The following is a 25,473-nucleotide window of genomic DNA, read 5'->3' on the forward strand; positions in this document are numbered from 1 at the left end:
TACTGCGTTTGGTGTAACGCGGAACCATAAATCAGCCTTTAGTTGTGTTTACATCAGTCCTGTCCCCTCGAGGGCGAGTTATCGCCAGGTCGAGTATGTATTTCTTTAAAATCTGAGATTTAATAAGCTTTGTTGCTGATTAAAACTCTCCTGTTTTGTTTTGTTAATATAGTAAAGGGTAAATAATGTTAAGTAGAAAAGCTTGTTATCAAACGCAATAACATTTACACAACGGAAATGCTTTACGACAGCTAATCCTGCTTTGTGGCAGCAGACGGTTACAAAAAAAGGTGCGCGTTTCTGAATCAAGAGAGAGGGGGGAGAGGAAGAGAGGGAAAGAGAAAGAAAAGAGAGAGCGAGAGAGAGAAAGAGAGAAAGAGGGAAGGAGGATGGGAAGATGTGAGAGTGGAGACGAGGCAGGTAGATATTAGACTGTTGTACATGTTTAATCTCCACTGCAGGTACTGATAGTTGAGCCGTAACTATCCCAGAGCAGCTCCATGTGTGTCTGGTGAAGAGCTGTGTTTAGTGAAGGCTGTGTTTGTTGTGGTTCATAGCTCATGTTTAGTAGCAGTGTAGCTGCTAGTAACGCCACCAGCCTCTACCAAGGTAAACAACCGGGAGGCCACGGCGATATTTATCACCAAATTATCTGGTTTTACAGTTCGGTTTTGGTCAAACGCCACCGTGGTATAAGCTTCATAAAATGAGGTTGAAGTGGGAAAGTTTGTTAGCGTGTTTCAATTCCTTTGTTGAGTCCAGGGTTTCCCCACGATGGCGTGTTACGTCACAGCTCGCTCCGTCCCCTGAGATTAGTATTATTATTATAGTTGTTAGTATTATTATTATAGTTGTTAGAATTATTATTATTATTATTATTATTATTATTGTTGTTAGTATTATTGTTGTTAGTATTATTATTAGTAGTATTATTGTTGTTAGTATTTTTATTATTAGTAGTATTATTATTAATAGTATTATTGTTGTTAGTATTATTATTATTAGTATTATTGTTGTTAGTATTATTATTATTAGTATTATTGTTGTTAGTATTAGGAATAGTAATGTTGTTCTTGTCACTATTATTATTGCTGTTGAATCTGCAGTTTTTTCTAAACTTTTTGATATATATATATATATATATATATATATATATATATATATATATATATATATATATATATATGTGTGTGTGTGTGTGCGTATATATATATATATATATATATATATATATACATACACACATATATATAAAAAAATATACATACATACTTATATATATATATATAATATATATGTATATTTTTTTATATATGTGTGTGTGTGTATGTATGTATATTTTAATATGTTATGTATGTGTGTGTGTGTGTGTGTGTGTGTGTGTGTGTGTGTGTGTGTGTGTGTGTGTGTGTATATTTTATTATTGTATGTATGTAAATCGTACACAAAAAACGTATGTACATTTTTTTTTCTGTTCAGGGAAGGCATGAAAGGTAGGAGAGATGCAAGTATGTTGAGAGACCCCTGTGGTTTGTATGATGGAAGGACTGGGAAAAGAGAAATCCATATGCAGCTCTAGACCCCTCCCATGGCATATTCACCCAAACACAGAGGCCTCTACCCTGCTATGGACACTCAAAGATTGCTTCTCCTCAAATGACACGGCCTCACCTCATCAGGCTAATAAAGACGTAGGTATTCGTCTGTGGGCTGTACAGATATTTGTTAACTTACTGTTAGGGTGGTATGGTGGAAGTTGAATTTAATTTTAAGTATTCCCTAAAACTTGATGTGTTCATTGTTATTTATCACATATTCTATTTCCACACTTGTGTTTTTTGGGTTTTCTCTTTTGGGTTGTGACAACATGGACAACGATATTCCAGTATTAATCAGATTAACGCAATGCTCAGATTATTAAATTGCTATATAAATAGTCAAAATAAGGTAATAAATGGAGTAAGCAGTAATCAGATTAAGTATGCCAGTATAGAGGCGTGGAGAAGCAAGGGGCATCTCATCAATCAGATTATGCACCTCAACATGTAAACCTGGAATATAAAATGTGTACTCTCAAAACAACTTAAGACATAAAGTAGAATATTTTCTCATTTTGATTAAATTTATTATTTAGGCTATTGCTCATGTAAATGTAGTCACTGCCAATAGATGCCAAAAATGCATGTAGGAAATCAACAAACATAAGATGAGACATGCTCGACCACCACAGGCTGGTGTGCCATACTCTTGTTGTGAGGAATGTAATCAAATGAGTTTGAATTTGGCTCCGACAGTCATTTCCAAGGTACAGCATTAGCAGATTTTATTAGCTACTTTGATGAATTAAACTTGAAATTGAATCCTGGGAACACTCAACCAGTCCGAAATATTTAATTCTATAGAGCGTAAAGTTTCACTTAAATGTAAGGTCTAAATCAACATTACATAAGTTCGTAACGAGGAAAAACACAGAGACTGCTTGGAATGGTCTTTTAACGCACTTCTGCAGAAGGGGAGAGCACAAGAATGCTTCTCCAAAGGTCCTTCTCCTGCATTATGCAGGAACTGACCGTATATGGACAGTAGACAATGGGTGGAAGTGATAACGTGTGATTGAATCATGACATTACAGTAGAGTGATTGACCCAGGACAGTTCAAAACCTGAGTAGATCAGGAAGTGGCTGTTCTGATATGTGTTGACAAAGCATGTGACAGCCTCATAAGGACAAAAACAAGTTTAAAGGTTAATTAATCTCACAATACACATGATCTGCTATTATTTATTTCACAGCCTCTTTTGAGTCTACCTAAATTAATTGTCCTACTCAACGACTCTGGCAAAATATCGGGCCACAAGGTCATTATTCATAAAAGTAAAATGATCCCTTTTGGCAAGGGGTAAGACCAGGTACCCCTAGACTTCCTTTTAAAATTAGTCCAAAGATATTCAAGTATCTTGGGGTTTGGGTTACACAGTCATAAAGATTTGTATTTATCTAACTATCAGCCTCTGTTATCTTATCTGAAGCAAGATATTGAATGGTGCGTCCCCTGCCTCTCTCCCTGGGGGGCAGGATTAATACTGTAAAGATGAGTGTGCTGCCTACATTTTTTATGTTTTCCTTTGTCTCCCAGGGTTTTCTTACAAAATCCTTTATTTTTAAAACAAAATAATCAGATATCAGCCTTTATTTGGAACAAAAAGCCACCACGGATCAAAGGATATACATTACAGACTTCGAGTGAAAGGAGGGATGGCACTCCCAAATTTCATGTACAGTACTACTACTGGGTGGCTGACGCCCAATTGCAAATTATAATCTGTTTATCCCATCACTGAAGAATAAGACATTTGATATTTGGTCTAGAAAGGTGGCTGTCTTATTGGCAGACCTATTATTTTGATAGTGTTTTTGTCTCATTTGAGCAGCTAGTACAGATGTATGATATTCCCAGGTCACATTTTTATAAATATTTGCAGCTTAGAAATGTTGTATCCTCAAATTCAGATATTTTCCCATTGTGCCCTTCCAATTCTTTGTTGGGCGCAATTTTCATACGTAAACAGGCCAGGAAGCAGACAATAATTGTTATCTATCATTTACTTAGCGTGCATGATTTGACACCTTTTAGATCTTAAGAATAAATGGGAGTCAGACTTGGGCAACTCGATTTTGGATGATGATTGGTGCAAAGTAATCCAAAGAATTTTCTTCTCCTCCATATGTCTCAGACATGCAGTTGTCCAATTAAAATTGTCCACTGTCTGCATTGGTCAAAAGCTAGACTCTTAAGATCAATCCAGCCATATATCCCACATGTGATCGATGCAGGCGGGCTCCAGCTACCCTGTTGCAGATGTTTTGGACATGCCCGGAGCTGTACACATTTTGGGGGAGGTTATTTGTTCCTTTGGGATTATCTTTGTATGTTTAGTTTTTTTTGGTTCATATTTGAAACTAATTACAAATAAATAAAACCTTGATTAAAAAATAAATATTAATTCTGCACACCCCAGTTTTGACGGTTTATCTTACAACCTAGGTTTGTAACTTAGGCAGAAGAATGTTATTTATTCAATTGTTGTTGTTTTTTTTCTATGTTTCAGAACAATTACATGGATAACAGAAATGCTGCGCTGGCATTTAAAGATGTCCCCCCACCTCCACATCACCCTTCTTCGCAATTATCCCAGCCCTTTCCTCTTGCCCCTCTGCCCTTGCCTCCTCCCTGCTTGCTGCCTCCTCCTCAGCTTAGACAGGATTCCCAACTAAGGACACCTCCACAGAAGCAACAAGAAGGGGCTAGCCCCAAAGTAAGCATTTGCACCCACTGTGACCTTTCTGATCCCTTGCTCAGTCTGGGTTGCAAACCTTGGCCGCCTTACTCAATTGCTACATCTCAACCTCTTTCATCGCAGCCCTCCCTTCCCTGCTGCTCAGGGCTTCTCCACACTTGCTCAGCGGTACCTCTTCCATGCAGTCAGCCCAACCTCTTCCCTTCTTCAGCACCCCTGGCTTCTGTAATTTCCTCTTTACCTAATACCCTGCATACCTCTTGCTTGGCCTCTTCTGACTTTTACACGTGTGGTGTGGGATGCAATACGTCAGCCAGAAGATCCCTGAGAAGTGTATTCAGTGATCACCAAAGCACCACCACCACTTCGACCTCTTCAGCACACTTCTACTCTAATCCGTTGCACCTAAATGTAGAACGCACAGTTTGTATGAAGGGGAAACACTACTGCCAGGACTGCTTTTTGAAGGTTGGTAGAGTTCACTTCTTTCATAGAGACTTTTATTGTGTGTCACAAATACACAGGGAACTGTCTTCTGTACCCAACAATGGCTAGAATGGTTTATACAAACAGTATTACATTTGATTTTATTACAGAATGATCCATACCTTTTTGTCATTCAGCACATTAGTACGTTATCATTCTGCCAGTTATTTAGATTATTTTAATAATGATTGCTCAAAATTATCCCTGTTTGCAGCCCATGAATGGTCTACCTTCAGAGTCTGACAAGGTGTGGCCCAAAGTTCCTCTCCCTCCGGCTGCTTCTGTCCCCATTTGTAATGGCTGCGGCACGTCCTCTGATGGCATGGTGCTTATGACATCCACCAACCTTGGTAAGGCTAACATTTAAAATTGTTAGTTGATTTATTATTACTGTTTTGAATTGCCCCATACCTGTATCGGTAATAAAGTCATCTCACTGATTGAGATATTTGGGTAAATTATTATTGTTTTTTTAATTTAATGACCCTTTTTTTTTAAGGTTCTGCAGAGATTATTGGTCCTGAGAATACTCCACCAGTGGGTGTTTTTTGGGATATTGAGAACTGCAATGTTCCCAGCGGACGCTCAGCTGCAGCTGTGGTTCAGCGTATTCGCAGCCGTTTCTTCCAGGGCCATCGCGAAGCAGAATTTATTTGCGTCTGTGACATCAGCAAAGAGAATAAAGCTGTCATTGAAGAGCTCAACAACAGCCAGGTATCACCAAGAGTTGTATTTTTTTTTTATTTTTACATATAAAGTTGAAAATCTGTCAGTTTAATTGTTACAATATTTTTTTGAAAATGACTCACATAATCCATTGATATTTTTTACATTTCCATTTGAAATTACTACCGTAGTATACTACTAGTAATGGCTGTATGAGTTACACAATTGGTTTGCACAATCAATTGAAAATAATTTCTTATTGAAAACAAGCTATGAAATGTATGCTTTTAAGATGGTATATTGCGACTTATTAATTATGTAAACGTATGTACGACAACAAGACTTATTTCAGGGTACAGTGTTGGTGTTTTCAAAAAAGGCTACGTTTGCCTGGCTATACAGATTAGAGAGAAGAACCACCAAAAGTTACACAAACTTATAAATGTTAATAAATGAAGTGATCAATAAGAGAGGAAATGAAAATGGAGCAACTTAAATTGGATGGTGCAGTAATTCTCTCAGGGAGTAATATGGTTACTATCAAGGATAATTGTAGATGGCTGTATGTTATGGAAAGAAAGACTTTCCTGTAGTAATCTGCATTGCTGCATCGCTGGATCTGATGCAGGCTAAATGTGCTACATATAGCACATTTAAAAGATGAAGGCTACACATTAATAAAGAAACAAAGAATTATGGATTAAAATACGATAAGTAATGAAACCATGAATAAAATCGATTTTAAAATAAAAAATGAATCAAATGAGGGTCACAATAGGCAAAGAACAACATAGGTTGCACCAGAAAATAAAGGCAAAGAAAGCAGCTTTATAAGTGACTAGAATTGTGGGAAAAGGTAATAGCAGGAACTTTGTTCCACCTGTACGCTGCAAAGTGGATACATTTGTGTAAAGATCAGTGTCCAACTTGACTTTTATATTCTACAAGGACAGCAGAAACATATCGTGGCCCAGTATTGTTGATCGATTAGTTGACTAACAGCAATACATCAGTCCATGAAGATGGATTTCTGATTTGAGGTTGTACACCACTGTAGAGCTTATTAGTTTGATACTGTAAATTTGATTTACAGGTTACAGTTATCCATAATTGTATATCAGATCGGTTACTATACATTGGTAACAAAAATAAGATCTTTGCCATTTCATCAGGTTACTGTTGCACATATTAATGCTACGGCCAAGAATGCTGCAGATGACAAGCTTCGTCAGAGTCTGCGACGCTTTGCAGAGACCCACACTGCACCTGCAACGGTTGTGCTTGTATCCTGTAAGTTCCCCAAATGAACTACAATCAACTACATCAGGGGAATTACAGAGGTGTTTGTGCTTACACTTTTCTTCATTCTTAACAGCGGATGTGAATTTTGCAAGCGAGTTAAGTGACTTGCGGCATCGCCATGGTTTCCGCGTAGTTCTGGTCCATGGCAACCATACATCATCAGCTCTTTTGCAGCATGCCAACTACCATGTGGCCTTTGAAGACATTACAGCTGATCTACCACCACGCATGCTTGTCAAAGCAGAGGTAGGCCTCTAAATGCTACACGCCAGTCAAAGCTTTATACATATATATATACACACACACACACACACACACACACACACACACACACACACACTGTATTGAATAAGGTAAGTGTTGAGAATAACAAAGGAGAATCTCAATGAAGTGTGGACTCTCCAAGAAAGAAAGTTTCAATAATTGATTTATTTTTATTTTGTTCTACAGTGTTTGCTGAGTTTTCAGAACCTTTCAAGTTTTTCTTATTTTATTTGTTTTCTGTGAAAATATTTCTATTCCTATCAATCTACATACTATTCTTAACAATGGTAAAGCAAAACACCAAAAACCTTAATTACATCAGTATTCACGTTTCAATTGCTACTTTGTTAAAACACTTTTAGCAGAAATTAGTTCCTGTACTCTTGTGCAACAATCATACATGCTTGGTGCATCTTTTTGTGGAAGTTTATTTCCTTCACCTGGGTAGGATCTTTCAGACCATTGCACGTTCTATAATGGGTGATGGTGCACAGCCATTTTTGAGATTGAGTAGATATTCTGTTCATGGATTTTACACATATTCCAGGCCACTCCAGGAGTACAATTCCTTCCTGATGAGGGACATTTAAGTGATTCTTGATCAAGAATTGAATACACTTATTTTCTCAGCTTCAAAGTATATCATGCATCACAGGAAGAGAAATGTATATGGTGCACCAATTAAGGTTATTTAAATTTGAAAGAGTTGGGTTTTTTTCATATCAGGACCAATGAAAACGCAGTGAAATTGAACTATTTAACATTTTCACAAATCCAATAATAAAAGAAACAGATCGTATCCCGAAGTTAATTTAATCCTAGTTTGAGCAGTCGAAGTAATGTGGTATGTGGTATCTAAAATTTTGGGCTTGTGGTGATTCAGAAACTAACTTCAGTGGGACAGTTAAACTCACCAAAAGGCTCAAAGAAATGTAATACCAATCTGATATTACTCGTTTAAGCACCTGTTTTCAAGGTCACATAAATTACAGATCTCTTACGATCTGTTAACTGAGACTGACGAGTTGCGTCTCTGACTCACACGAAGGAAAAAAAAAAGTGAATTGCATCGCGTTCTAGTGTTGGCTATAATGTTTTTTATCAGAGCTCTGATAGCCATATAGAGTTCTTGGTAAGCAATATATCACCACAAGGAAGTAACGATCAAGGAGGTCGATTGGCTTAATTGTTGAAAATATTGTTTTAACTATTAAAATCCGAAAATCATGCTCAGCCCTGGACAAATAGATATCCTGCTGTACCGTTTAACAATGTCATGAACCCAGATTTGGTCATTGCTCTGACACCACATCTTTTGTTAAGGACGAGGTTGTGTGTTTTTTTTCCGTGCCGCTTTAAATTCGCTGGTATGGAGTGACACATTTTGAGCAACAATCCCTGCTTTTTGTTACCAGTGTAAAAGGGCCTACAAAGACGTATTTATGATGGTGAGGTGGAATTCAAAGTGGTATTATTGAAAGTAAAGTTTCTTTCTCATTTTGTTTTTCTCCTTTTCTTTAATTGCAAATCGGAGTGGCACCACTTCATTCTGTGAATTCTTGGTTTTCAACCAATAACAGTGTTTGTAGCATGTAGCAGCAGGTTGCTACATCTGGTTTTCTTTGACAGTCTCGTCTTTACAATGTGTTCAGTTTGCTGCTCATTGGAAATGTCATTTATGTGGAAATAAACTTAACAAGCTTAAAGCTGAGCTTTTTCTCATGCATATTTCGTGCATGTGTACATTGTACTATGCTTTGTCTTATTAAAAATGACTTGAATATGTGTGCCACCTGCCCCTGGATGCAGAGGTTTTCATTAGCAACAGGTTAAGAACCAAAAGCCAGTTCTTTTCATGGCACTGTGCTTCAATTGATTATCTTCAAACAATGTAAACCCTATCCCTCCTGAGATTCAATTCAATCTTGTTAATCCCAGTGGATCTGAAGAAGCCTCTGACTGAAGAAACGTCAGTACTGAATCACTGTGTTGTGAGGTAGATCAGGGTTGTCCATGATTCATCTTATGAAGTATCCTTCCATGCACAATCAGCTCCAGAGGCTGCACGACAGTCCCCAGACCAGAGCCAGCCTTGATCCGTTTGTCCAGTTTCTTTGTCATCGGCTCTGCTGCTCCTCCAAAAGCAGCCTGCAGACGTGATTGCAGTCTCCACAACAGACTTACAGAAGATGTATAACATCTTGCTGTAAATACTGAAGGACCTAAGCTTCCTCAAGAAGTCTGTTCTGTCCTTTCTTATAAACGGCATCAGTGTCATATCTCCAGTCCAGTCTGTTATCCGGCTGAACCCAAGGTATTTATTCTCCTCCACCACGTCTGCGTCTTCTCCCATGATGGAAAAACTATTTGACTTAATCCTGGCTCTCCTTAAACCAACACACAGTCCATCAGTTCTCTGTACTCAGTCTCTTGTCCCTCACTGATTCACCCCACAACTGCAGAGTTGTCCAGCTTGAAAAGCAGTGGTGAGTACAGGCCCCTGTGGTGCTCCCGTACTGTTGACCACCGGGTCAGATGCACAAGTCAGGTAGTCTGTAATCCAGGTGATTGTGGAGGCATCTTTTATGAGTTTCTTATGTAGTAATCGCAGGCTGGGTGGTGTTAAATGCACCTGAGAAATCAAAGGACACAGTGCTGCCTGCTCTGTCCAGATGACTGTGGGTTAGTTGAAGCAGGTGTATGATGGTGTCTTCAACCCCATGATGATAAGCAAACTGCAGTGAGTCCTGACAGGTGATTCTTTAATTATTCAGATGGGCCAATAAAAGTCCAGGGCTTTCATGATGCATGATGTAAGGGCTACAGGTTTGAAGTCATTAGAAGAAGATGCACGAGAACGTATTTGTATTGGAACAAGCTCTTGAGCGAGAAGTTTATTTAAACAATTACAACAACAAAAAAAGACTTATGTAAGATATTAAGAAGGAAGATATGGTCCCCTCAAGCCTATGTTAAATGTCTCCCTTTGGTCTAGTGTGGCATAGATCCTTGAAATGAACTGTAGACAAGGACAAAGGATCTTCAGAATACATTTATAATGATATGATGCTTATTGGTAACCTGTGTGGAAAAAGGTTTTTTGTCCCCAAATTGGGAGCATGATGGACCAGTCTCTTCCACCAGACAACTTTAATGTGAAATTGTAGGTGTTTATTTTAGATCAACAAATGCTCCAAAAAAGGTTTTGCTTTATCTTTTGTGAAGTATTTTGCGTAGATTGATTTGGTTCACGTCCGAGATTTAACAATATGTGAAGGACTTCCTGTCATCACTGTGTGAGACTATCAGCCATTCTTGAACTTGTTTTACAAAGACACTTTTTTTTTTTTTCCAATTCATTTCATACAAGTGGAAATTTATACAAACCAGACAGGCGCGGTGTCTCTTCCTCCCCTCCCCCAGACCAGTTTCAACCTTCTGTATGTGCGCAACCTCCCTGTCATCTGTGACAAGAGCCTGCGGAACGCTGTGAAGGTCAGGCTCCGCCGCCTATCAGCCAATTGCGGCGGCAAGGTGCTGGGCATGACCCAGGGCACAGCCGTCCTCCGTTTTGGCAGCCCGGAGGCAGCTGCACGGGCCCGCAAGCGAATGGAAAATGAGGACGTGTTTGGCCATCGAATCAGCCTCTCCCTTCCAAGGCCTAGAGATGATGCAAGTCCTGAGGCTGCGCTGTGTCAGCCCCATCACTTGCCTCAACCCCAGGATTCAGTGTTTGTCCCTCCCACATCCATATCCTCCTTCTCTTTTCTGCCTCTGGAGAAGCCCAGGTCGCCCAGGAGGCCACGGCGAACAACCCGCCTGTGCCCTACTCCTGGTCCAGTACCCGAGAGGCCCTACAGTCCCAGGAGGGGGTCCAGTGGGCCTCCCGGTGGTGTTCCGACCAAGCGCCATCAGGTCAGCAGACTCATCCCTGCCTGCTTCCCCTCAGCCGCCACTGCGCTCTGTCCTTGTCTGGGCTGCCATATACAATTTTATTAGCTTCTCCTTCCTCCAGTGTCCTTCTAACTGTTCCTTTTTAACTAACAGTTTTTAACTACTTGCTTGTCTTCGTTCATAAAACAGTGCTCGTGTACATTTGTTCTCAGCTTCATGCATCCCCTGCTTCCCTGCCTGTTCATTGGTCATTTAACCTATTAGTGCATGAATTGCCTCATAGCTTGTGTGTGCTTGTATGTGCTTGCGTGCTCTTTTCTGTGATGCCATAATTCCGTTTTTGTAAGTAACCAGTTTGCTTCATACTTTCTTTTTTATGGAAAACTGGTTTGTGACGTTTTCCACTATGACTGGCTTCTGGCAGCAAATTTGGCTGAACTTATTCTTGCTTAATGGCAATCAAAGAAGCCACTGTTGAAAAATGGATTTTACTGCTCTATTAATGAACAAAGGATGGAGCATGTTTAACCATCTCTTGAGCTGTACAGCAAACAGAACTGTAGTTTATGTATATATATATTTATATATAATATATATTTTACAATTTTCTTTTCACTGCAGCTGTCACAATTCTTTTAACTGGTCTTGTATGACAGTCAAATCTCACAGCATTGTTTGCCCTCTTAAAGCTTAAAAATCATTTAACATTTTGGCATACATGCATTTGCAAAAAAGATGTTAACTTATCCTCCTCTCTGCTTGATCCAGGAGTTGGACAGTATAGAGGTAAAGCACAAGATGGGCTGGCACCACATGGGTAAAGGACATGCAGCTTCAGTTTCACCTCATGGTAATGAGACTGGATCACTGGAGAAGCAGTCCAAGCCTGGCATCAATGGAGAATCTATGCGCCGAAGGAGGTATACACAAGGGACATAGACTTAACATTTGATGAGAAGGACAATTATTTGGTGCTTGATTTGACCAAATATATCTGGTTGTATTTCTCCTGTTATTAGTTGTTTTTGTGTATTTGAAAACCAAAATTGTTTCATTTTCCCATCCTCCTTTGTAGAAGAGAGGGTTCCAGTCCTCGACGTGAGTCATCTCTAGAACAACGCAACAGGAGTTCAGGGGAGTTCCAGATTAGCACCCCCTCAGCCTTCAGCAGACTGAACAGGAGCTTCAGTCCTGTTGTCTTTACTCAAGGCTCTTGGTCTACAAGGTACTTCATACAGTAGTATTAAATGAAATGCTAGGCTAGGTATATATATATATATATATATTTTTTTTTTTTTTTGTTTTAATCTTCTTTTCCTCCAACAAAAGGAGTGCTTCCCCCTGCCTGTCCAGTCGCTCCTCGCCTCTGCTTGTTAACCCCCGTAGTCCATGCCCTGAAGGCTCCATCGAGCCTTTCTCAGAGGGGGCGGAGGTCCATGTGGCCAACCTGGATTACAGAATGTCTCGCAAGGATCTGCAGCAGGCACTACATGACACCTTCTCACGCTATGGCCAGGTAATGTTTTCTCTGGCAGTGTCATTATACCAGTCAAATAAAAATCCCATGAATACAAATGGGGGGGAAAGAAATACTAAGGTTTGTTTGCGGTAACTGAATATCTTCTACAAGATAAACCCCATTGCTTCATAATAATCCTTTGGGTATGGCATGTTTTGTCTAGGTGAAAGTTGTGGAGCTGAGCCCCCACACTGATTATCAGCTCAAGGCCACAATTCAGATGTCATCCCTACAACAAGCCATTAGTGCTGTCAGTGGCCTGCACCGACATAAGATTGGAGGCAAACGCATTCAGGTCTCTTTGATAACTGGTGGCAACAACAAATCTCTTGCCTTGCTCAGGTGCAGTTGATATTGAATAACATTTTGTGTTTCATTGAAGATTTTGTGAATATGTATTTCGTAGTTTGAAATTTTAGGGGATGTTTTTTGTTTTCCAACTTTCTTGTTCACTATTGTCATTTTTCAGCACTGAGATCACCTGCATTCTTCAGGATGCACCTGCCAGCTGCCTTCCTATATTCAAGTTCATCGAGATCTATGAGAAGAAGTAAGTAACACAATCTCAATTTGTGGCTTTTGAACTTGAGTTGTTTCAATACTGATATCGGTATCACTTAACATTTTGAATTCCATCACCTTGTCGTTTATGGCTTTAGCATTTTTGCTGTCCCCCCTTTTTTTTAACAATTATATATAAAATATATAGTTGTTTTTTGTTGTTGTTTTTTTTTTTATCCCTGCTGAGAAACAGCAATCCTCCATGTCATTGTCTTTAAAACGTTATGTATATCATGCATCCCTAAATATGGCACTATTTTAGGCTGGGAAGTTCCCACTTGGAAAACTGCTCGTTATGCAAGGTTGCAATTTCCAGAGGTGTCAGGAATGTTGCTCTAAAAAACGACACAAGCAATCTTATTTCAGCAGCCATCATGTGATAAAGCATGCATTTTTCAAGTCACTGGCAAAAAGGGATGAACCACAGCAGTAAACTGGAGTTGGGTTTTCAGAAGTAAGAGAATGTCCTCAAAGAGAACCAGACACCAGAGCAATGATGGAAAAAACCTGTAGAATGTATTGTCCTTGATGACCAGCTCCTGCCGGTCGCTAGAAATGCTGACTTTTACTTGAACGCCTGTAGCCATGGTACAGTTTCCAGGTTGTAAATACTGTATATCTTTGAAACTGCTCTGCCCACTCAAAATGAGACTGAATTCCTGGGTTGATTTATTTGATAGATTCTTTATTTGATCATAATTGGAAAAATATATATTTTTAATTCATTAGAGGAATTACATTTTAAATAACGCTGGTATCAGATCAGTTCTGTCTTCTGGCTACAACGTGGTGACCCCTGCATTATAATGTAACTGTATTGTTTTGTGGCAATTTAAACATGTTTATTTTTTCCCTTCCCCAATGTAGATATTCCCGACAAATTGTGGCAAGTGATCTGTACAGGCTGCCAGATGTTGTTGCGGTGCGAGAACAGGGAGGCTCAAGGCTGGTATGCCTTCTGGCCAACAACCAAAAGCGCCAGAGTCCTCTGGGATCTTGTCACTCGCAGGAAGGCTCCTCTTCAGTAAATGGGAGTCCTGTTGTGTTTGAGGAGCTTGAGTACCATGAACCTGTTTGTAGACAACATCACACATGGCAGGATTTCAGGTATAAAACCTCATATTATACGCAATATTTGTGAACCATCATCCCTTTTTCCATCAATGATTGAGTGATTTTATTTTCCCCCACCCCAGTGAGGCTGACTTTGACCCAGACTCCTATAAGATTCCCTTCGTTGCAATGTCTCTGAGCACTTTGGCCTCCGAGGTCCACAGTCTGTTGCAGTCACATGATGGCACTCTTCCCCTGCTCAGGTAATGGTCAGCTCTTTAACCCATGTATGGGATTTGTATATCTAACAGTATTGCATATGTGTTAAAGCCTTTGTTTTGTGCTCTATTTCAATTAAGTTTTCCAGACTGCTATGCAGCAAATTTCACTCCTTTGCAACTTTGCTCTGAGACAAATGAGGGTGCTGTTCCCCTGGAGCATCTCATTACCTGTGTGCCCAGTATCACAATAGTCACAGCTCAGAATGGTTTCAAAGTCATCAAGTGGATTCACAACAAACCACCAGCCCAAAATTCTGGTAGGATATTTAGAACATTAATAATAGAGTAGCTTTTTTAAATAAATATTTTTTCATTTGTGAATTTTTCATTCCCCCCCCCCCCCCCCCCCCCTCTCCATACAGAGCCATGGATTCAACGCTGTAAGAGTCCAGTTGGCAATCCACAGCTCATCCAGTTTAGTAGAGAGATCATTGATGTCTTGAAGAGTCAGCCATCTTGCATCATGTCAATCAGCAAGTTCATACCTTTGTATCATCATCATTTTGCCAAGCAGTGCCGTGTCTCTGACTATGGCTTCTCTAAGCTGCTGGAGCTTCTGGAAGCTGTGCCACATGTTCTGCAGGTATTGTGATGAGCACCAAGGATACACATTTTAAATGCTTCACATTTTTAAAATTTTATATATATATATATATTAATATTAGGGCTGGGCGATATATCGAGATTTTCATATATATCGATATATTTTCAAACGCGATATGGTACGAGACAATATCGTTTATATCGATTTTTTTTTTTTTTTTTTTTACTTTTTTTTTTTATGATTTTGATATAGCTTATTTTGTGACAAATTGACTTGAATGTTTTATTTGAGATTTGCATAAATGTTTTGTTATTTGCACAACTGCACAACAGTGGAAAAGTCTGCCTGTTACTGTCTACATTGTATTAATTGCACAGTGTATTTTAATTTAATTGTTATGCAGGAAAGGGATATTTGTTTTATTTTATTCAAGAAGCATTTTTATTCTATATATGCAGGCAGTTTATTTTAATTTTATTTGTTTTATACATATATACCTGTGTGTGTGTGTGTGTGTGTGTATATACTTACACTTACTTTTCTTTTTGTTTCAATAGATCTTGGGCATGGGTACTAAGCGTTTACTGACCCTGACCCATCGAGCGCAAGTGAAGCGATTCACCCTAGACCTGCTCAAACTCCTCAAGTTTCAAGCCAGCAAACAAGTTGCAATCAAGGATTTCATGCAGGCATATCATTGGTCAGTAAACATTATTTAAAGCTCTTGATGATGCTTATTTTTCTGTGACTTCCATTTATTATTACTGTTTTTCAAGATTCATTATTTAGGGGGAAAAAATCGTAAAAGCTCCAAAAATTGGTCTGCTTAGGAAAAACGTTTGGGTGGGAGGAGGGAGGAGAAGAGCATCTTGTCAGAATACCATCCAGGAGAGATTGGGATTGCCAGCCTTACAAGGACCCGGAGGCTGGCGCAACAGGAGAGCCAATTTGGATAACAACAATTGTTTGGTGTCAGGTTGACTCCAGTAATTTTCCGTCAGTCTTAAGAGTCTCTCTGGTACATCTCGACTCCAAACAGCTGAATTTATGGTCAGTTACCACCCAGCCGAGCTTGCAACTTCTCCAAGTTCTTTTCCATCCTGCTGATGATGAGTACGAAAACCACAGCTCTCCTACGATTTTGTGCAAGTTTGCGAATTAGCCCACACAGCGTCCCCACGGATAGCACGACATAATCGCTCACGCAGGCCCGGGAGCTTCACAATGGCCAGAATAGCTGCAGACGTTTTCCGAATTTGCCGATATGCCGGGTAACCGCCAACTCCAAAGAACAGAAATCCTGCTATCAAAAATCCCATTAAGTAAACATCTTCAACATCCTCCACCGACAGTATGGACAGACACACAACCCTCCACTTCTGCCAGGAGTCCATCGTGTATCCGGCAGCAAACGTCCTGTCAGGGCACACAGGCTCTCCTTCACCCCGTCTTCTCGTTGAGAAGATTTGGTCAATTACGTTGAGAAACCAGCAAACCAGATTCATGGTTTAAAATTCGTGAAATTTGCAGGGAGGTCTCCAAATAAATTAACAAAGATGGCACAAGACAGAGAGCAGCAGCAGGGCGGATAAGGGAGGGAGAGGGAGAAGAAAAGGTGTCTGCTTTCACCGAGAGTAGAAGTAATTATTCAAAGACGCCCCACACAAAAAAAATAATGTGCGTGTAACCACTAGCTGGAGAAGATGGAGTCAGAAGAGTTTGAATCCTTGATGTCAAAGATGTTTATGATATGTTCTTGATACTTTGCATCAGGTGCTTCTCCAGAGACTTCCGAGTAAATGACTATGGTATCTGTGACTTGATGGACCTGCTGACAGAGATCCCCGACACCACCATCACCATCACACACCAGCCCACGGACATGGTCATCTCTGTTCCCAAGAGGGGTCAGTTTAACACCAGTTACTGTAAATACTTGCATGTTGAAGTGTTTAATGTAAATTTTCCTTGTGCATTGTAGTTTGGCAAGAGCTTAACTGAAAGGTTAACTAAATTCAAATTTTTTAAGTTAATTTAATTGGATTTCACTGCTGGTGTTGCAATTTCCTATGCTGTCCATTTAGAGTCATTTATCTTGTTGTTCCTTAATTTCTGAACATCTTAAGTAATAGCCTAAGTCATAATTACACTGTTTGCTTATTCTATTATAAACATATACCTGAGTCTTATCAAACTTTCCCTCATATTTGCCAGAGCGCACTCTGGAGGAAATTGAGCGTAGCAAGCAGTTTGGAAAAGAGGTGGTGGATCTGCTCCGTCACCAGCCTCACTGTCGAATGCTCTTCAGCAAGTTCATTCCCACTTACCACCACCACTTTGGTCGCCAGTGCAAGCTGAGCTACTATGGATTCACGAAGCTCGTGGAGCTCTTTGAAGCGATCCCTGATGTTTTGATGGTAAGTCCCAAAGTGTTGATTCTGCGCTTTGGTCCCTGTTGACCTGAATATCAGATCCAGTGTTTGGTAGCCTGAACAGCAAAGAACAAATCAGGAACCAACGCTGTGGTAAATGTTGTTCATTCAAGTTTGTTTCCTCATTTTTAAAATTGAATTGCCCCTACGCCAATTCCAATAGTATTTATTTATTTTTTCTTAGCATGTATTGGTGCAGAACTGGGTAGTATATTCTGATGTCACTCTTTTAAAAAAAAAAAAAAAAAAAAAAAAAAAAAATTGTATTTTTTATTTTTTTTCTTTTAATTTATTATCTTTTAAATTTGAATGTCCTCTCTCCTTTCTCAGGTGTTGGAATGTGGTGAAGAGAAAGTTCTGACCCTGACAGAGGTAGAGTGTATCAAAGCGCTGGCAGCTCAGCTGGTCAAGCTGCTCCGAGCTCAGAAAAACTACAGCCTTCCTGTCAGCCAGCTGCTCACGGAGTACGGCAAAACCTTCGGCTATGGTCTACGGCTGCAGGACTTCGATGCAACCTCCCTGCCCGCTCTCCTGGCCAAGCTCTGTCATGTGGTCAAGGTAGAAAATGCTATTTTAAAACATTCTTGCTTTTGAATGCCTGAAGCTTTTAATTTAATGTTGCTGGATGTAACGCTTCAGGCGTTAACAGGGTTTGTGGAGCAGCTGAATCTAAGTTTCACGTTTTGCTGTGCCGTATGACGACGTTTTGGTATTTTAGATATTAAATTGAAAAAATGGTGGTGGATTCATTGATATGGCACTTTTATAAAATGCTCAATGCCACCAATTTTAGCATTTTAGCATCTTTCAGCACCACCCCTAAAATCAGGAAGCTGAGAGCAAAAAGCTGTTTTAATTTCAGCTGTAGCGCTGTTAATATGCCACTTTATTAAGTTTTAATATTTTTTCAGGCGTAAAAGTAACCGTTAAGATCCCCAACCTGGGCTCAGTTTATCCAAATAACGCCTGTTAAGAAATTTGACACGATATTTTCGGAGATGAGAAGAGCCGCCGGTCCGGGGCGCAGCAGCAGACGTGATCGCCCTGCGCCGTCGTCCCGGGGGAGAAACCTGCAGCTCTGTTGGGAATTACCGCTGGCTGAAATAAATCATTCAGTCAGGGGGACTGCCAATGGAAATTAGCCTTTTGGCTACAATTGGGTGCATTTACATTTTTTTTAATTGTTCATTAATGTACATTGCCTCTATAACAAATAAAAAAAGGTAGGGTAGGGTACGGCGTACGGTGCGCGTCACCGCGTAACATCGACGTGTGTAACGCGGAACCATTAATCAGCCTTTATTCTGGCGTGATCTTTGACAACGGGCAAACGAGTGATTATGTACATTCACTGAGTGAATATTATGAAAGTAAAATATATATTTCTTGCTAGAAATGCAATCAAAACGCATTTTTATGCAGAAACTAACTCAAAATATTGATTTTATTCACTAAAAAATAAGAAATGTCCGCCATGTTGTTTTTTTTTTTTTTTTTTTTTTTTTTTATTCAGTCCACAAATGACGACGAAAAGCATTCTGGGAAATTTTTCTGACCCCAGATCAACTAGTGAGCATCGGAAATCCCTCGATCCGTAGGGCCAGATTCATAGCCACTACACTAGTTTTCTTCACTACCCCTAGGTGGAAAGAGGTATTGGAACACCACTACCCTCACGGGAATGCGCAAAATTTAGGGGTAGGGCTGAAAACTAGGGGTAGTGGTAGTATTGGGACAGGGCCTCAAAGTTCAGCTTTTTAGTTACATGTGCAACCATTGTCCCTGCTTGCTGTGTTGATACTGGTGAGGCATCAGAACCAGCACGTTCACCCCTACACCTTTCCACCCACAATATAGATTTCTTTATTTTATTTTTTTCTTTTGTTTTGAACAAGGTTGTGGATACCTCAGTGGGTCGGGAGGTGCAGCTGATCAACCGGAAGTCTCTGCGGTTGCTTACCTCCCAGCTGCTGGCTCTGCTCATGTCCCAAGAAAATGAGCAAGTCAGCAAGGGAATGAAGGTGCTGGAGCTGGAGCATCACTACCTGACTGCTCACGGCACCCTGCTCAATCCGTGTGAATATGGGTTCCTCTCGCTGAGCGAGTTGCTGAAGAGTCTCCCAAATCTTGTGGAGGTTGGAATAAAGCTTTTATGACTCAGTTTATATGGGGTTTTTTTTCGCTTCAGCAAGTTGATGTCTGACATTTTTTCCTTTTTACAGTTGTACCATGATGAAAGTAGTGAAAATGGTGAAGCTGCCAGTAGCCATGGGGATGAATGGGTGAAGCTCACCCGGCTTTACCAGTTTGCTCGTAACGTACGTGCGCTCCTCCACACTTACCACTACAACCAGATCTTCCTGACTGAGTTCCAGGGGGCTTATAACAAATTCACAGGCTGCAACCTCGAACCCTGCTCCTTCGGATACACGAGTATTGATGAGCTGCTCAGCACCATTCTTCAGGTGGAAATGTGTTTTAATTTCATACATTTGCTCAGATCAAGCTGAAGAGTAATATGAATTTCAGTGCTTTTTAATGTAAAAATCTTTTCAGAGTTATGAATAATCTATAAATTATGTTTCTTTTCTTTTTCTTAATTTCAACCATTTTATTTATTTTGGTCTTGTGGGCTGAATTATAAGGTGGTCTGGATCAAAGGACACGGGCACAAAAGGATTATCGTTTTGAAAAACAATATGAAAGGTGAGGGGGATATTTATCTCATTGCATGTTTTATTATTGTATTGTATGTTAGGATGATCCGTTTAATACCTTGCAGAAGTGACACTAAAGTAGAAGCTAAGCCCAGGTTGGAAAATATAGTCGTTAAGCAGATTTCCCGAGATGTACCACACAAGTTATGCAGGCTACAATAATATACCTCTTCTGTGTTATTTCTTTCTTTCTTTATTTTCTTAGCAAAGGCAAGCTCATCAGTCCCAAATAGTCCCCAGCCAGGACAGAACATGGAGAGCCCGAGACACGACCCTTCAAATAGTGAAACATCTCAACCCCAGAGTCCAGGTAATGAAACGTCTTTAATCAACTGACTCTCTGTAGCTGCTGCTGTCACAGTTGCTGGGCCATTTGTTCTTTTTCTTTTCGTTTATTTATATAAACATTATTTATATAAACACAATATATAATTCATAAAAGTGAGTTGTTTGTGAGATCAATTGATGGATGATGATGATGCATTCATACACACTTTCTTGTCCGTACAGAAGTGCAGGTGACAACTGCTGCGTTTTTGTTTTCCTTTTGTAGATAGTGATGTGAATGTGAAGTCGGAGCTCCTGTGTCTGCTGTCATCAGTGGACCTGCTGTGCGGGCCTGTCCCGTCCTGCCTGCCGTCCCCTCAGCTCCACCCCGACCCCATCCTCCCCCAGCAGGTGGACCTCATACACTTTGAGAAAACCCCACCTCTACAGCTGCCAACAGGTCGGTTTTAATGTTTCAACTTCTAAGTGCATTTGTTTCTTTTAGTTCTGTATTATTTACATGGCTCTAATATTTAAAGTACTCAAGGAAAGTTTAAACCGTTTTATTTTATTGCTGTAAAGATTTTATTTCTTTTATTTCTGACATTGCATGCAATTGTATTAGTTAGAGGGTGTACTGTACTCTAAAGTCAGCTTATTCAGCCCTTTCACCCACTTAAAGTTGAACATGTGTAACTTGACTAATTGCAACAGGAGATTTTGTCACAGTAGCACATTATTAACCCAATTAATCTACTATACTGGGATTGAAAATATCCCAACACACTGCCTGCACAAAACAACTGTATTTCTAGTTAAAAATGGCTACATTGGTGACCAAAATAGAAATATTAACAGTCCTATGAGCCTTTGCAGCACTGTTTATAGCCCAAGAACTGGGGCCTCGTGTACAAAGAGTGCGTGGATTTCATCATGAATCATTGCGCAGGAATCTTGCGTTCGCAGAAAGAATTTCTCATGTTCAAAGCTGTGCGTACGCCCGAATCCACGCACGTTTCATTTGAACATCACAACCAACGTAAAATTAAACCTCCCTCAAGTAGATCCATTAGAATATGATAATGAGGATAAATATCCATTGAAAACTGCTCATCCAACAAGTGGGGGAAAAAAAAAAAAACCTTGACCGTGAGCTGGAGACACTTCTGTCAGAAGTTGAAGCCTGGAAAAGTAGCGTGCAGTAGTTGTGTTGACCGCATTGCATTTAGAGTTTTGTTCCTTGTTTTGAGTTGCTTTCTGTGAAGAGTTGTGGCTTTATTATGCTCATACAGGTTTGTGAATGTTTATATTCAGCGTTAGTGCATCATTACACTCTTTTTTTTTTTTTTTCTTATTTGTATTTTAAGAAATGACACCATAAATTAAGTTGGTGGATCGAAAAACGGCTCTTCCTTTCGTTTTACTGTCACGTGATTAACATACTAGCACATTATGACCAATATATGTGTGTGATGAGTCTCACAACCCGCAGAATACGTGTCCACAATCACTTCTCTCAAAAGTATAGCCGCAGGAGGAGAGACCGATCTGGGACACTTTCTATAGTCCTGCAGCCGACTCTATATCAGACTCTGAAAGTTGCCTAAACATTCAATAACAACTTTATTCATATATTGCTGAGTCACATCAGTTCTTAGCAACCAACATTTCAGTGACTTGTTAGTTTTATTTTAAAAAGAGTTTAGGGAACCAGTTCTTCGATGCAAATTGTATTTTAATGTGTTACTGTCCCGACACGGTTATGGGATGTTTTAGTATTTGGCTTTTGTCTCGAGTAGTCGTCCCATACGTCGTCATGGTGACAGAGAGATGTCAGAGCTTCATGAGTTCAGGCTAGTGTCAGCTGGCCGAACCGGAGCAGCTGGTCCAGTTCAGGGCAGAGATCCAAAAGGATCCTCTTGGTACCTAAACCAGCAGATCGGTATGGTCCCTGAAGACTCGCTCCTGATCCTGCATCAGCAGGTTCCTCTAACGGAGCCAAGGCTGCCATTTCTCCTACCTTTTATATGTCCATGTGGTTGATTGTGAGATTGTTGCAGCTCCTCTCTTGTGTAACTGATCTGGTGATGTCGGGACTGTCGTGTCCTTCACGTGGTTGTGAACTTATTGCTGACGTCACGTTTTCTCATATTCTGCACTTCACTGCATCGCCGCTTAGTGTCGCCAACGGACAAACCTCAGAAATGTACTTATGCCAACCTCAATTTTATACGTTCATTTCACTTTTTGAACATCTGACCGTGAGCCTGAAAAGTGGCCTACGCACGTTTTTTTGTACGCCGCACTCTTTGTACATGAGGCCCCTGTCCCCCTGGGCTCCAACTTTAAGACCTTTTCACCAACATTGCATGTCGGCTGATGGTGAAAACTGTTTGTTCGCCAACCACCATGAACAATCAAAAAGAGGAAACTGTTCTTTCATGCTTTAAATAGGTAACAAAATAAACTGGTGATTAATTTGCAGTTGGTTACAAGAGTCATTGTTTTTGAGATTAAAACCATACACTTTAGTTTCCATCTTTTGTTTAAGTTCTGTTTGTATCTGTGTGTGATAATAGAGAGGGATGAATCTGAAGAGGAAGCAGCAGACAGCAGCTCCGATCCGCCTGAGAAGTCTGCGTGTTGTACCGACTCTGCAGCTACCGGACCTGCACCGCCTCCAGACATTACCACATCTTTGTCCATGGACAGTCCAAGCAGAAGAGGCACAAAGAGCAGAATAAAACTAGCTGCCAACTTTTCTTTCACGGCAGGCCTCTGATTCTCTGCCACACACACATCCATGCTCTACATTAATACTGCTACACTCACACTGCAACTCTAAATTCAAGAGTTGACCAAATAACCATTCAAAGCGTTTGTCTCTTTACTTTTACACACCAACACATTAGCAGTGTTTCTTCTCTTTTCTCGATCCCCTAATTTCCACCATTGTTCACCAATGTGTAATCTGCTCCTTGCAGATTTTCTGCAGTTTATTTTAAATTTTTTCTTATTTGCCAAATTCAGCTACTGTAACTTGTTTAAAAATCTATTTCCATTTGTCCATCCTGAGGTTAAAGTCATAGCCAATAATGATGTGGAACTCGTGATGAATGAACTGAGTTGGTTGTCACTGTCGAGCACGTTTAACAGTGGTGAAAATGCTAGTTACGATTTGCTAAGTTTTCTGTATTTGAGAAAATGTAATTGCCGATATTTTCATTTCATCTTTTTACAGTTGAGATATTTCACCAAACTATAATGAAAACCTCCCTGAATACTGTCTTCCGAAAGACAGAACATTTAATTTAAAACATAATTTCAACATTAAGTCACTTTTCTCGGTACTTTTGTCGGTATCCACCGACCTGAGCAATCCAGCTGTTTAGCCACAGTCTGTGTGATTGTTTTTGAAGAAGTAGCTAGTCTGAGGTCTGCTCGTGTGGTTGCTGTTATGAGTGCAAAGATTTAGATATTAGTTGGTTATATAGTCATCTGTGAAAGTACATTTACGGTGGAATGAAAGTTCAGGTTGGTGTCTGCTGGTCAGTGTTTTTCTTAATGTTGACTCTCTGAACAGTGAAAGTTGAACATCAGAAGGTTTTGACTAATATTGCAACAGTTGCTGGACTTCTTTCTTTTTTTTTTTTTTCCTATTCTGGCATATAAATTACATTTCCAGCAAAGATTTTGACTAATTTCCAGGAACACCATGAAAGGCCTGAAAGAGAAGTTGTCACTTAATAATCCTGCTGGGTGTGCTTAGACACCAGAAATTGACACTTTCGAGTGTCTCAATAAGTCAGTAGCCAGCTTGTTTGTGGGCTTGTAGCCATATTTTGTCTGTGTGGTTTACACTAAACATGGTGTGAATAGGGCAAGGTGTGCATAGCTGAGTTTATGCAAGCTCTAATCCCTAACAAGGAGCAGCAGGCGGGAACGGATGACGGCCAGACAACGTTTAAGATCAGTCTTTGTTTCCACCACAATTAAGGGATTGATCTCAGAGGGAGCATCACTTTTGCAGTTGCCACAAAGAGCTCAAGGTTTTAGAGTTAACCTTTGCTATCAGTTGGCGCTGTAATCAGTAGTGGTGTTGACATTGAGTTAAAGATTTTTGGAAGGGTCAGAGAGCATGAGTTTTGGGGAATATATGAGATGGGAGGTGATAGTTGTTGTTTTGGAAGCCTCTCGAACAGACTGATGTACGGACAGAGGAACCTCTATGGCTCTCTGAAATCTGCCGGGCTTTTACAATGGCTTGTATCAGCCACGGCGCTTAATGAATAGGGCTGTCATTCTTCCTCACCCTCTCACGTGGAGTAGTTCTGGTTTAAGTGTCTTATATTTCTCAACTTTTCATTGCCTAAAGGGCTTAATTCACAGCTGAAATGCCACCGGACACTGGCTACTTGTTAAGTTGAGCACAACCCAGCTGCCACTGAAGCCAGACTGCTCATTTGTGTTCACAGAGAATGTTTAAAGAATGGGTAACAGCCCATTTAAATAACTTTGCAGTTTCTTGTGGATTTGGCCAGAATTATTATGATGCAAGTTCTCTTTCAGCCTGGAGTTTGGTGATAAAAGATTCCACCTGCCATTTAATTTAACTCTGCAATGAGCAAATCAGTGTTTGTTTTTAATAGAGCTGTTTTCTCCTGTGGTGTTTTAGTGACTGTAGAAAACCATTTTCATAAAGGAATAATCAGTTTAAAATGATCATTTAGAATTGTTAATGACGGAAAATGGCTTTAACTGCTCATCTTTCAGTTTGGTGGTACAAAGTCTACTATTAAAGTTGCTAGGCTTTGTTGAAAATCTTGTACTACAGTGACGACTAACTCATTTTATGAATTTAATTTTCACTTGGCCGGGTTAAATCAGCAAGAAGCGTCCGTATCTGTTGAAATATGCACTTCTGCATAGTTTAGGTTCATGAAATACTCAAAGTGATGGTCTTTTTCTTTGTCTCTCTCATTCGGTTATTATACATTTTAAGGAAGTTTGTTCGACTTTTTTTTTTTTTGTCTTTTGTCTATGATGAATTTTGTTTACCTGCTCAACAACCTGTATGCTCCCTTGCACAGTTTTACAGTCTTGTTGCACCAGAACTGGTTATGGTGGTCAAGTCTTGTTAAAGGGACCAAATGATTTGCATTAATAAATGTCACAAGCATCATTTCTGC

The 25,473-nt window shown here is 40.0% G+C and overlaps 1 protein-coding gene across 6 annotated transcripts; it reads left to right on the forward strand.

Moving 5' to 3' along the window:
* LOC133445503 (meiosis regulator and mRNA stability factor 1) lies at positions 1-25,466 on the forward strand. Of its 6 annotated transcripts, XM_061722860.1 has the most exons (28): positions 303-416; positions 1,480-1,691; positions 4,110-4,316; positions 4,422-4,766; positions 4,999-5,134; positions 5,284-5,498; positions 6,623-6,740; positions 6,826-6,998; positions 10,440-10,931; positions 11,679-11,830; positions 11,986-12,135; positions 12,240-12,426; positions 12,593-12,771; positions 12,899-12,979; positions 13,858-14,097; positions 14,187-14,306; positions 14,403-14,581; positions 14,687-14,907; positions 15,426-15,568; positions 16,642-16,775; positions 17,083-17,285; positions 17,631-17,858; positions 19,196-19,435; positions 19,523-19,765; positions 19,946-20,006; positions 20,223-20,327; positions 20,571-20,744; positions 22,864-25,466. In XM_061722860.1, exons 2-28 carry the CDS (start codon positions 1,536-1,538, stop codon positions 23,064-23,066), a joined length of 5,085 nt encoding a protein of 1,694 aa, XP_061578844.1. In that variant the 5' UTR covers positions 303-416; positions 1,480-1,535; the 3' UTR covers positions 23,067-25,466. The 6 variants fall into 6 exon arrangements, with proteins under 6 accessions (XP_061578843.1, XP_061578842.1, XP_061578844.1 ...); XM_061722859.1 differs by lacking the exon at positions 303-416 and adding an exon at positions 1-93 and having other exon boundaries at positions 4,110-4,766; XM_061722858.1 differs by having other exon boundaries at positions 296-420; positions 4,110-4,766.
* The last annotated feature ends 7 nt before the right edge of the window (positions 25,467-25,473 follow it).

The sequence above is a fragment of the Cololabis saira genome, chromosome 1, assembly GCF_033807715.1.
Source record: "Cololabis saira isolate AMF1-May2022 chromosome 1, fColSai1.1, whole genome shotgun sequence".
In the NCBI taxonomy this organism is placed as follows: Eukaryota; Metazoa; Chordata; class Actinopteri; order Beloniformes; family Belonidae; genus Cololabis; species Cololabis saira.